This window comes from Paramormyrops kingsleyae, chromosome 14 (assembly GCF_048594095.1).
Source record: "Paramormyrops kingsleyae isolate MSU_618 chromosome 14, PKINGS_0.4, whole genome shotgun sequence".
Classification (NCBI taxonomy): Eukaryota; Metazoa; Chordata; class Actinopteri; order Osteoglossiformes; family Mormyridae; genus Paramormyrops; species Paramormyrops kingsleyae.
The window spans coordinates 1,051,505-1,065,336 of NC_132810.1; the positions used below are offsets into that span (position 1 = coordinate 1,051,505).

The window sequence follows — 13,832 nt, forward strand, 5'->3', positions numbered from 1 at the left end:
CAAGCTGGGAAGAAAAACCCCTTTTATTGTAAGCTGTGGCTTTGCTCTTACAGCCTAACAAAAAGAAATTAAGCTTTTTTCTTTTAAAGTTAGACTTTGAATAATCAGCTTTGCTCATTAGGATAGTAGCATCTCTATGACTACGAATACAACTGACATGCTTGTAAAAGGAGTGCTTTTTTCTTTTTTTTAATCTCTGGGAGTGCCGTGTGACACACCGGTAAAGACTAAACAGATTCAAAATTGGAGTTTAGTAAAAACCACATTTTAAAGATAAAACACGGAACCCTGAAAGTCATTTAAACAAAAATAATAATGATAATAATAATAAAAAAAAAAAACCCAAAACATTCCACCCTGGACAAATGCTGAGGTTCCTGACATTAAAACATCTTAAAGCATGAGCTTGAAATCAAGGGAGGCGGCGCTACAGAGTCAACTGATAAAGCTTAGAACAGAATCCCCAGGCACTTCTCAGCCGTGGAATGTATCTTTAAAATGACATCTCTATGATTATATATATATATATAAAAAAGGGTTTATGAATGGATGCCTGCAGTGGCGGGGGCTGTCGGTCCAGTGTCCCGCTCTCCCTTCTTGCCAACGCTTCAGTAATATCCTGGATGGTACTGCTGACTCCATGGCTTCTGGTTCCAGAACTGTGGATTAAAAATGAAGGGGTGGAGTGTGTGTGTGTGTGTTGGGGGGGGGGTCTCATATTAGTCAGTATTCTAACACAGTGTCTCTCAAACCAATCCTCAGGAACCCCTGGACAGTCAACTGGGACCTAGGTGGAAACAAAAACGTGGACTGTCTGGGGTTCCCGGAGAACCGGGTTTAGAAACACTGTTTTAGCGTGCAGACACTGTTCCTCGACAGATACCATGAGTCTAAGCATTTTTACTACATCTTACTGCTTACATCACTTTGGAAACTTCAAGTTCAGATGCTATAGCAGATAAAAGTAAAACTGAATGGTAAATAGATCTATCAAACAGGATAACAGATCATTCACCCCAGGTCATGAACGAATAAAACAGCCCAGGCACACTCCGGGCAAGGATCGGTACCGGATCATACGTACCCCTTGTTGCCAGCTCTGGTTGAAAGCCTGAGCTTTATTCATGCCGAAGTTTCCATTCTTGAAGCCACGGTTATTGCCCCCCCTGCCCCTAAACTTCTAGGAAAAATACAAAACTCATGAAGTCTCTCCGAGCGCTCAGGCTCTGTTCAATATAAAACAAATGTCTGCATTAAATATCTGGTCTTACCCTGGTTATTACTATACACAGGGATCCAGTCCTCCTTTCAGAGTGTGGCATACAGTAATGTGCGAGTCTTTAGGCATTCAAAGAAAATATTTAAATGATCTTCATGTTTGTGCAGGACTTTTTATCTGTCAAAGTGCGTCAGCTTAGCTATTTCAAAACCTCTCCTAAAATCACACCAGTATATGCAGCGACTGTCCAACACACGTAGTTTTTGACTTGACCAATACCCAAGCTTGTATAGCTAATCAGCACCTCATTGACTTAATGAAGTCCAACAAGACACCAGTAACTTTTTGGAGAACAGAAAAAATCCTTATTTTTACTGTTAATTTGTATATGTTCATAGATTTAATTGCGTTTGAGGAAATATAAGCCAACTACAGTCAAACATTTTCCTTGACTTTTGAACAGTACTGTTTAGAGCCATTGCTCATGAGTTATACCAGGCAATTTTCCATACATCTCAATTCCATACTTCAACCAAAATATGCTGAAGAGACCAGCTTATACCACAGTAAAGCCAAAACAGAGCATTGTTTACAGAACAATGAAACCTGTCCTGTAACTTTCTCTATGGGGAGGGAGAGGTAAGAGTAGCAAACCAGTTCACACCCAGATTTAACCAGCATGTCCCTGTGAACGTACCTGGCTGAAGTTTCCACGGTTGGCTCCGCCCCCACGGCTCAAGTTGCCCCTCTGCATGGCCCCTCCCCTGTTCCCCATGTTGCCCCGCCCAGGTGCACCCCTGGGAGCCCCACCCTGGTTTGGCATGCCACCACTGCTGCGGTTGAAATTGCCACGGTTGGAGAAGCCCCCCCGGAATGCTGGAGGGGGCAGGAATCCCCTGGGGGGCCTGCTGAAACCACCCCGCGGTCCAGGGACTGTGGACACAATAGGTCACTTTTATTAGTTATGAGAGAAACAAGCGACGGCATTCTTGACCAAAAGATTAAATGTGTCACGAGTCATTAAACCCTCCTTCAAAGTCTGCGGCACTGTACCATTCACACTGTACCACATTCACACTGTACCATTCACACTGTACAACATTTACACTGGAGCCAACTCCACCATGGAAAACCACAAGAAGCTCCTGACCAATCAGATCTTTCGAGGTTACGGCACCATGGGAAGCTGCAGGTGGCACCTACCTCCTCGGAAGTTGCCCCGGTTTTGGAATCCGCCCCTGCCACCCCTTGGGCCGAGGCCACCGCCTCTGCTGAACTGGTTCTTGCCCCCTCGGCCTCGACTGCCCCCCCTCTTAGTGGGCGCCCCGCCTGGGTTGGGCTTTTTCTCGGGGGGGAGGGCATTCTTGCTCTCCTCCTTGTACTGCTCCAGCAGCTTCACGGCCTCGTCCTTCTGCAGCTCCACGTAGATCACCTTGTTGAAACACTCGCCCTCCTCTGGCAACGTGAAGATCCCTTTGAAGATCAGAGGGCGTGTGTGAATGTTTAAATAACAATACACCCCCACTCACCCATCACATTCCTTTGCAATAAAAGTCGACATTTAAGGATTTAAATCCAAAGTCAAAGTCAGTCCTTTTCACAGACTCAGGCTGTTCAGCTGCCCAAACTGTCTGAAGGAATAAGGCAAGGAGAAGCCAACACTGAGATGGCTTCAAGGTTTCCAGAAGTTTGCTTTGATTTAAGGTTCTTTAGACAAAGATCCAGGAGGACAGCATCCCTACCTTTCATTTTGAGGACTGCCTGTTCTGGGACGTCTTTGCCATCTGTCTCTGTCTTTTTCTGCGTCCGGTCCTTATAATCCTCGTCTGTGGGACACACCACCACCGCCTTGCGCTGGAACCCGGCGAAGAGGCACATTTTCCTTCTCTGGGCTGGAGCTGACACGTTGGTCTGGGAAGAAGAATCAAGGGCACCATCATGCTAATGAGCTGCTCTTTTAAAAAAACAAACTGATGCAAATAGATTGGTCTATGTTACTCCACTTCACAGTAACTGAATTCTGAAAATATGCAGGTTTAGGGCTAAGCAGCTACACAGTGTCTACTGTGTAAAAACACCACATCGATAATCTTTCACGGTGCTTATTTTACCGGTAAGGGGCATTGCAGGTACAGGTCTGCTCTGAAATTCCACATAATGAAAGTATCATTCATGTGATTTTGTCTTTGCGACTCCAGAACCAGCAGCAGGAACTATGGAGTCTGGCAGTGACCTTTTTTACTTACTATAAAAGTTGACAAGTACACAGGATTAAAAATTGATGCAAGTGTTATGAATATGAACGGACACCTTTGGGATCACCATTACATGCAATATTGCTTATTACATAAGTTGTCCTGTTCACTATTTTCTGAGAACTTCCAAAATGTATGGAACGACATCTTCTGTATTACCACTGAGAATCAGACACATATTGAACTGCATTATTGTAACAGAACAATTAAAACACGGCTTCCTCAAGGACAGCCATAGGACGAAAAATAATATCTTCTGTCAGTAGGACAATCAATGTGAGGTAAAAATAATCTGTCAGTAAGACTTCCTTCCTTCACAACCCTTGGTAGTTGGCAGAAGGCTCTGCTGACGAATTAATTTGGCTTGAATTAATTTTACCTGCATTATCATTAAAGTAGTACTTCAACCGAGAGATGTATGCAAGAAACTATTTAAAAATGTCACAGATGAGGTAATACCATGTGTAAAACACATGGGGGGATTAAACATTTACCTGGTCAAGTATGTAGTTCCTTTTCTTGCGAGCCGCAATCTCGATGAACTTGCCAAGAAAGAGAGGAGCACGCTGGGAGACGGCCTGCAGCTTGGTGGTGTCCTTCATCTGTCGCTTCAAGCTAGCAATCTGCATGCAAAATCAAGCTCGCTGAATAGCTGTCCTTCCAAAAAGGGCAGCATTCAAAGGATTCAAATTCCCATAAGGATATTTATTACAGTTTTGAAAATTACTAAATATTTTAATTTGAATACAACACATTTGAATTTGTTTCTAAAGTTATGCTGACCGTCTCAGTTCACGTCGTACCCTCTTCTTGCCATACCATAGTAGACTAAAGCTACAGATTGGGCACCAAAAAAATTGCCATTTTCAAAATTCTATGCATTGTCCTACTATAACCTTGAACAAGCTACCTACCCTGAACTGTTTCTGTAGAAAATGTCGTGCACGCATGGATATTGTACAAGTAAACACACTTGGTAGGAAACAAACAATACCATCATTTTCTCCAGGATGGTGTTGGTGCCCAGGATGTTGTACTTTCCGGGGTTCTCCTCTGTGTGCTTGGTGACCCAGGTGGTCTTCCCTACCCCTGGCAGACCCACCATAACTATAACCTGCAAAGGCACCGGAGCGGAGATGAGCACTCGAGCCATGAAATCAGCTGAAAGCAGCCACTGTCAGAACCCTGCGTCCGGCTTCACCCGTCTACCAGTGAAATCACTCCTATCTGACCCCATCTGGGATTCAGACCAAGGACCATCTGATCACAGGCACAGCACTTCAGCCGGCAGAGCCACACCCTGCGTCCGGATACTAAAACAGGTTTTTAAACTGCTTCCCTCAATTTCACCCATTTACTGAGATTAATCATTTATATTTTGGAAAACTTCAGTTCATCTTCAGACATTCGGGGGAAAACTCAAGTCAATGGTGGTCAAAATACACACAGTCCAAAGCTTCTATGTGACTGAATGAATTCTGGGCTTGACATAGATGTGTGACCTCCGCAGCCTCCTCACCTCACATTCCTCCTTGCTGTCGGGCCCCTTGGGCCCCCGCACTCGCTCCTCCACTGCGATCTGCTGTAGAAAGGTGAAGCCCTCCATTGGAGGGTAGTATGGAGTCTCCCTCTGGCCGAAGTTGAACTCCACGGCGCAGTTGTGGCAGAGGACGTGGGGGAAGAGGGGTCGCCCAGCCAGGGAGGCCTTGCTGACCCGGAAGGCCACGCCCAGGTCCTTGCCGTTTTTGGAGTAGGACAACTCAACCTCGTCTTTCTCAAAGTTCTGAAACACACCCGACAGGCATCCATGAGATCTATTCCAAAAGCTCTTAAAGAGTAATGAGGGTCGGGCAGGTAAGGAAGCCGGCGAGGAAGGCTGACCGCAAAGCAGCCGATGACGTCATTCTCGTCATAGCTGTCCGAATAGTCTTCAGTCACACAGTTGGTGGTTTTCTTCCCTTTCACTGAATAAGCATAGGAGTGCTCCTGTTCACCTTAATCACAAACACAACCAACGATGTTACTAAGCCTGTATCACAAATGATTTAGACACATCATTTAACTCTGTCTTTGGACTGCAGCAGGAAACTGGAGCGGCTAGAGGAAACCCACATCAGAACATGCGAGCACGAACACGCACACACACGCGCACGCACAGCTACCCCCTAAGCCTTCTTATTGCCTGTTCTCCTCAATTCAGTTTAAAGCCAAGTCCTTTGCTGACAAGTTAATAGCAATTTGTTTATTGATGTAATACTAGGAATTTTCGCCTGGCTTAGACCTGCGTGTCATCAAAAACCATCAATCACCGCCAAACCGAACACCATGTAGCACCAGACCTTAGTTTCAGCTTACCCAAGAATACCAACACAAATGCATCATCATAAAACTAACAAAGATATTACTTTTATAAAATATCCCCACTATCCGAAGGACGAGAAGCTGGAAAATGAATGCATATCATAGGCATGTGTACTACATCAGTGTTTTTCCACCCAGTCCTCATGGATCACCAGACAGTTTGCATGTTTTGCTCCCTCCCAGCTCCAAGCACTGTGCAGGCATTTGTTAACGAAAGAGCGTTTATAAAGTCATGTAGTCAGTCTCCTTTCAAAAGAAACACAAATCTACAAAACCTGACAACACTCACCGAGGAGAAGACTGCTGTTGGCTAAAGACCAACCCACCAGGACGTCATGGATGTCGATACCCTTGCTGGAGATGTGCTTCACCGCTATCTTTTCAATGATCTGTGCAAGCAAACAGGGACAGATCTGAAGGGTGCGGAGGAGAGCAGAGATGCACATGGGGGGGCAAACAGGGACAGATCTGAAGGGTGCGGAGGAGCACGTACCTTCATCTCGAAGCAGGCCTTGCCATTGGACACGCCGTATGTGACCTTGCCCCCAGCCCACAGGTAAGCAAAACTCTCCATGGTGAGAGAAGAGGCACTGTAACGGTCACGTGACACTTTGAAGTGCAGGTCACTGTTGTCTGGATATAAAATTACAAATGCTTCAATTAAATGGATGATTTATATGGTTGGCTCTGCATTTTGAGTTTAAAACAACATTAAAAGGCACAGTAGCGTAAACATAGCCAAATAAAAGCATTTTGGTAGACATCGCTTCAATCACATACAACATACAGCTAAGGGTCAACCAGTCCCTGGAGCCATTGGCGGTAAAGGGCTTTGCTCGAGGGTTCAATGGCAAAAATCATTCCTCTGGCCACAGGATTTGAACCCGCGACCTTCTGATCACAGACACAGAGACCATACCTGCAGATCCACACTGTTTTTAAAGCTCAGATTGTAAAAACCATCTCTAGAAAAACAAAGGTGTTTGCTAAGGTGCCATAATTTAACTGGAGTAAAATTCCGGTGCTCCATCTGTGCAGTTCCACTGCAGTACCTCCGGCTCAGCGGAGATGTTCCTCAGCCCTCAGAACCCTGCTGCTCCTGCCTCAGAGATTCACATTCCTTGTCACTGCACTCTCTCTCATTCTGCGAATCATCTGGCTCCATATGGGGAAAGACTGCCAGCTGTTGGGCAGTGAACCTTCACCAGCGGAAACCAGGTCGCTCACATGTGTCTGACAGGCTTAATGTAATTGCATGTTCCAGGCAGCAGATGAACAAACCCCAGCTGGGTCCCCTCCTCCCCTGGCAGAGAGCAGCCAATTTAACGCATTCTCCACCTCCTCTCCCGTCTCGTTAACAGTGACCTGTCTACATCCTCTATGACGAATCGCTAGTAGCAACACCTCATACTGCCAAGACGCACCAACAATCTTGACAGGATAAAAGAAAGCGTGCATTAACAGTCCCAAAACCAAATACCTAACTCACCAGCATACGATCAATTTCATCTGCAACTTAGAAAACTCACACGTGTCGAGACAGACCGTGGTGTCGTCGAACTCTTCGTCCTCTTCCTCCAGGGGGGGCTGTGGAGACTTAGCCCTAAAAGAGAACATGGGAACATGCAGGTCAGCTCCAAAACAGGCTTCCAAATTCAGGGCACAGCCACAAGCACCATGGACGCGAAACCTTCAGGCTACTTCCACCAAGAGACCGGAAGAACAAAAAAAAAATTATAAATAAGTCAATGAATTAAAATGGAGGACAGTCCAAGGCAAAGAATGCAGCTTCTCCTCAGGCAGCCCCTTAAAAATGAATATGCCATCTGTGGAAGTATTTTAAGGAGTTTTATTAAAAAGCCAGCCCTAAGGAGACAGGGAATCCGAGAAAGGTTCCTCCTCCTCAGATGTACAGTTAGCTCAGACGCATGCTGTTCAGAGATAAATATATCTACACAGGGGGTGCATTCTAGTAAAAGGTCAAGACGCAAGCGAAGGACTTTTCAGTTAATCGTGTTGGTAGCAGAGCGTCAAAACAAAGCGAAGCCAGTCAAAATCGATAAACAATGAACCAGCTTTGGTTTCTGTTTTGTGAAGAACGCTTGCTACCAACAATTTAGGGTAGAAGAATTACACAACCGACCGTGCTCATTTTAAAGAATCTTGATGACCAATAGCTACAGGATAACTTCTGGCCATTATACACAGCTTTGGTCGAGAAGGAATGCATCTAGAGGTACTAAAATATTTAATACTGATGTCCAGCACCACCCATTTGAACATTTGAAACCGTAAAGGAAACATTTTAATGTGTCAGTTGAGCAATAATTCTCAATGACACAAACTTTCCTGGCCGTTTTTTGCAAATCCCATGCACCAACTACCGCATGGACTGGGGAGACTGGGACCTCGTCCTGGAACCAGGCCTGGGCTGGGAGCTTGAAGGTCAGCACCTGGGGGCCTGGCTACAGCAATACATACAAATGTAATCAGCTGGCACATTCCCTTTTTATCCAGCACATATATTGACAAAGGCTGCATTTTCAGTCCTGGTCAACAGCTACAGCTGTTTAAGCCCCATGTAGGATTATGAACAACTAGTCACATCAAACACCATCTTTATTCTTAGAAAATGAATAAACATAATTTCTCATCAGTTCTCTCTTTTACTTCGCAAAAGGAGTATAAAATATTTATGCCAAATGACAATATCTAAAACAGCTATGCATGACCACGTGATGCAGTCGCTTTAAAATATTTTTGTTTTTAATAAGTCACAGCTCTGCTAATCTGTCGCCTCACTTTTAGCATCTATCAGCCCATAAATGGACCAAATTAACCAGCATGTGTATTTTAAACCCCGAGGTATATTTCACTCCTAGCTTTGGCTGAGTCTGCTGGTCGTCTCCATGCTCCGAAAGACCCGTCATACTGGTATTTGTACCATTATTCCTACATTACCCGCCCCGATAGACCCGCCATACTGGTATTTGTACCATTATTCCTACATTACCCGCTCCGAAAGACCCGCCATACTGGTATTTGTACCATTATTCCTACAGTACCCGCTCCGAAAGACCCGCCATACTGGTATTTGTACCATTATTCCTACAGTACCCGCTCCGAAAAACCCGCCATACTGGTATTTGTACCATTATTCCTACATTACCCGCTCCGAAAGACCCGCCATACTGGTATTTGTACCATTATTCCTACATTACCCGCTCCGAAAGACCCGCCATACTGGTATTTGTACCATTATTCCTACATTACCCGCTCCGAAAGACCCGCCATACTGGTATTTGTACCATTATTCCTACATTACCCGCTCCAAAAGACCCGCCATACTGGTATTTGTACCATTATTCCTACATTACCCGCTCCGAAAGACCCGTCATACTGGTATTTGTACCATTATTCCTACAGTACCCCAGCACACCACAAGACCAGGAAAAATTGCCAAATCTATACGTTTTTGAAAAGACTAGCCTGCTTTGCAATGAGTACTGATGTCTCTATACGGCTATAGAACCATTAAGCGTAAAAGTGTACCAAATAATCCAGCACTAAACTGACAGATGGATATGCCCAGGGAAGCCTCAAGCATCCTCACTGACTCATCGGCTGAGGTCACCGACCAGTAGGGTATGAATGCGACAGCGCGGAGCTGAAGCTGGGAAAAAAAACAACAAAAAACAAACACTGAAGCCAGCACCAGCCTTCACTATTCATTTGCAAACAAACCTTCCACAGCCTTTTGGCATAATTTTCTCCAATACAAAAAGTGTCACTTAAAGCCACTATCATCTGATAACCCTACAGCAAGATCTACATACAGGCGTGCAATGCAGCAGTGAGTAGAAGCACACAGAGGCCACTGAAACTGCTCTCAATTCCCGATGGTCCCTATTTAAAGTCATAGCCAAAGGAAAAGAGGTAACCAACACAAACGTTCCTTTTACCGAGAACCACTTTTTCGATTAAAGTACTACTTAAAATGCATTTCCTACTGAGAATGTGCAGTAGAATTAACTTCAGGATGATGCCTGTGTTTACAGTGACAGAGGGGCAGATTGAGATGTTTTCCTTTTATTTCAAATGAAGATAAATAAGCCTGTAGAATTTTAGAAATGTATACCTTTGCATAAAATTGACCTTTATGGCCATTTAAAGTCTCAACATTACATTAAAAAACAACTATGTTTCATTCAACAAAGCTGTTGTAACAGACCAATAAACATCACTGTAACAGACATGCATACAGATTACACATTTGACAAAAATTACTTGGTACCCAGGCTTGATGAAAGTATATGTTTTTGACATACTGTAAACAAGCGAAACACTTTTTAAAATACCGTTTTATCAGCTCTGCATTAATATACAGTACTGTGCAAAAGTCTTAGTCAAAAAAAAATGTTTCAAGCTATTTATCTGGGTAGTAAAAGCTATTTATCTGGGTAGTAAGTGCACATTTGCTCAGAATAAAAACCACAATTTAACATTAGAACATATTTGAATTAAGAGTAACATAATAAAAACAAATTTTTCTTCTGTTCTCCAAAAAGTCAGTGGAATCCTGTTGGATGGCTAGATGAACACCGATTTGGTTTCCAAACCTCTCCTCAGGGGCACCTCAGTCGTTCCATGTATTTGTCAAATTTCACCACCAGCTCACTTAATTAACTTAATTAGTTAAAAAAAAAAAAACAAACAAAATCAATGGGATATTGATTAGCTATTCGAGGTGTGTTAGTGGCCAAGCCAAAAAATACATGAGTGTACTAGACGGTTTCTGCGAATACTGGGGTGATTTTAGCAGAAGTTCTGAAATGACTAAGCTAACATTTTGACAGGAATAACAACATTTACAACAGTTTTAAATCAGCATAAAGATCATTTAAACATTTTCTTTGGCTGCCTAAAGCTTAGCTTGTGCACAGTACTGCATATGGCATATTTGTTGGATGACATGATGTTGAACACCAATCTATTGGCAGGGAGATTATATGGGGTCATTTGAAGAATAACCAATCATAGCTGGACACATCACAAATTTGACTTCTTACAAAAAAGCCACAGCAACCATGAACACTTGAAGTAACACACTTGGAACAGTAACAAAAAACAGCAGCTGTTGAATGAAAATATTCCTGCCAAATAGAATAGACTTTAACACACACGCAAGGGGCATCACACAGAACAACAGGGATGGATAGAAATTGGCTGTAAACACAAAAGAGAGGGTCTGAAAAAACAAAACGCCAAACTGCAAGGAGGAGGAAACTGTCACCTTTGGCTGATGAAAATTAAATCATCCGAACACACGCACTTTAAATCAAGCACGTCCAACATCACAGTCCCACTAGCCGACATGAACACCCCCCCCAAACCAGCACACTCCTCACACAGAAATCGCACACGTCCTCCCTGCCACAGCCTAACCCTGACACACTAAACGCCCACGTCGAAAGCTCACCTACCACTCACATCGGTGACCTGAAAGGCTCACGCTGCACCGCTTAATCCTAGCAACTGCGGTCTGATATTATAAAATTAAAATGTGTGTTTCTTTGCACTTTTCAAAAGAAGTCCTGGCAAACTGGCAAGATAAGAAGCATTGGCGCTCTTAATATGCCAATACGGTTTGGTGAGAAGCCTCTGGCAGTGGCACTTCAGGGACACCAAAGGCCAGACTGTCCCATCCTTACCGGCTGTATTTGCTTTCTTCAATAAATTCAAAGTAGCCCCTTCCATGTTCCTCTCGGCGTCTCTTAACACCCTTCTTATTCTTCTGTTCAGCTTTCTTGTCTTTGTCCGCATCCCCTTTGGAAATAAAACAAAGATAATCAGGTGTTCCTCCATGATGGACCCCCTTCTTTAACATGGTGGTCCACACAGTGGCTGAATGGGGTCTGATGAGTCTCACCCATTGAGTTACAATGCATGGTTGACTGGAAGATTACACAAAACGTCTGAACAGAATGGTTGTCTCTCGCTCATATATATAATTTTTTTTTGCATAAACAAAAAGAAAGAGCACTTGATCATATCCATGCTGGTCTGGGTGCATCTGCAGAGGAAGAGTAAAATCCCATAATATTCACAGTGTTAAGATGGTTCTTACTACGCCGGCGGTATGTAATAGGTTCTCAGTCCTTATATACGCCGTGCGTGAAGCAACACACATTTTTTTGCCCTCCCTCCTATGATCTGAATGAAGGTCAATGTCACTACACACCTCAAGGCACCTCTGAGCATCTGTCTGCACACAAGATCTCCAAAGCAATGATGGGCTGCATTCACTACACGACACCCACCCAACACCCCCAAATGGCACCGTTAATTCACGAGGAAAGCAAGACGGATCCTCCTGACAAGGAGCAACGCAAAAATAGACAGGAGAGAAATGTGCAAATAAATGACCGATTTAAATAAAACAACTTAAAAATCCTATCGATCATAAAATACCCAGTATAACCGATATGGACGCTCGCCATCCGAAACAATGGAGTCAACATGCCGCCTGGTCGCGCTAAGAGGACACACCATGTCACTGCTGTTCACGACAAAATATAGGCATGTAACCGCACAGGGACCCGGGCCAAACGCCCGCTGCCACACGTCAGATCACGTACGGTATCCTCTTCGGAAATTAACCAAGCTTCCTCAAATCCAGCATCGAGACTACGGAGAAAAAACACACCACCACATCTGAATCTGCCGCCCCCCCGAAGCACAGACTGGCGATTCACCAGCCAGATCAAACCACAAAAACACGTTTAAAGCGGCGACTCACCCTCCGCCGACTGCGATCCCAGCGCGCCGTCGTCCTCCTCAAATTTATCCATTTCCTCGTCGTCTTTCAGGATCGCATCGTCGTCTTCGTCATATTTATCCATCTCCACACCGGCATCTTCCTCCTCCTCCTCTTCCCCCATCTCGTCGTCCTGCTGCCCGCTGGCCCCGGCGTCGCCGGCCCCGGCCGGAGCGCTGTCATCGGGATCCACCTCACCGCCGTCCCCATCCTCTTCCTCGTCGGCCTCCATGCTCTCTCCCACCAGATCATCCTCTAGGTCCTCCTCGCCCATGTCATTTAGGCCACCCGCTTCGTCGCAGCCGCCCTCTGCGCCATTTTCCTCCGACTCCGGTCCGGTAAAGGAGCCTCCGGCTTGGGCCTCCAGATCAAGAGCGGCCTGCAGCCGGTCCATCAGCTCGGCCTTAAGCCCCTTGTCTGAAAGCTGCCGCTTCTTAAGCTCGTCCTTCAGCTCGTTTACCTTCAGCTTTTTCACGTTGATCGAACTCATGTTTACGGCTTTACCTTGATTAGATATTCTCCGTAATAACAGTAAATGTCTGAATCCCAACAATTCTTAAAATTCAGAAATCAGAGACGGGGGGAAAGGTCCGTCGCCAGACGATGCAGCTGAAGACAAGCACAGAGAGCCGCTTAGAAATGTTACTGCGCCAAAACAATGCCTCCCCTGCGCGTTTCTTTCTCTCGACGGCTGGCAACAGCACAGTTGCGAAACCGCCAGTTGCAAGTAATATACCGCTACCGTAAGTCACAGAAAAGCAGCGAACTCCCGGGTTCGCGATACCGTAATACTACATAAATAGGGAACATGGATTTCACATACAAATTACGCATTCATGATTCATCAATCCATCTTCCAACCGCTTATCAGAGTAAAGTTAGCGGGACTTAAATTATCATCTGAAAAACAGACTTACTGAATGTATAGCTTATTTATTTATTTAACATAATGCGAGCTACTGTAAATATAAATGTTGTAAATAGCATGCAAGTTCACTAGAACATAAAAAATTAAACGAGGCATTTGCGATACATTCCTTAATTTAATATTCATATTTGTAAAGGGCAACATAAATTCGTTGTTGTTGAAATACGAAGGGATATGAGTAATTAAAATGGTTAAAATTGTAATAAGCATATTGCATACATTCAGTACATTAATTTGCAGGAAAAACATAAT

The 13,832-nt window shown here is 44.4% G+C and overlaps 1 protein-coding gene across 2 annotated transcripts; it reads right to left on the reverse strand.

Annotated features, from left to right (window-relative positions):
• Positions 1 to 5: 5 nt before the first annotated feature.
• On the reverse strand, positions 6 to 13,394 carry hnrnpua (heterogeneous nuclear ribonucleoprotein Ua). Of its 2 annotated transcripts, none has more exons than XM_023838753.2 (14): positions 12,635 to 13,394; positions 11,547 to 11,661; positions 7,365 to 7,438; positions 6,329 to 6,468; positions 6,125 to 6,224; positions 5,356 to 5,468; positions 4,994 to 5,257; positions 4,469 to 4,588; positions 3,969 to 4,097; positions 2,962 to 3,130; positions 2,423 to 2,692; positions 1,917 to 2,152; positions 1,085 to 1,180; positions 6 to 659 (listed from the first exon to the last, which is right to left on the reverse strand). In XM_023838753.2, the coding sequence occupies exons 1-14, from the start codon at positions 13,140 to 13,142 to the stop codon at positions 609 to 611; spliced, it is 2,385 nt and encodes a 794-aa protein (XP_023694521.1). In that variant the 5' UTR covers positions 13,143 to 13,394; the 3' UTR covers positions 6 to 608. The 2 variants fall into 2 exon arrangements, with proteins under 2 accessions (XP_023694521.1, XP_023694522.1); XM_023838754.2 differs by having other exon boundaries at positions 1,085 to 1,177; positions 12,635 to 13,393.
• Between the last annotated feature and the right edge of the window lie 438 nt (positions 13,395 to 13,832).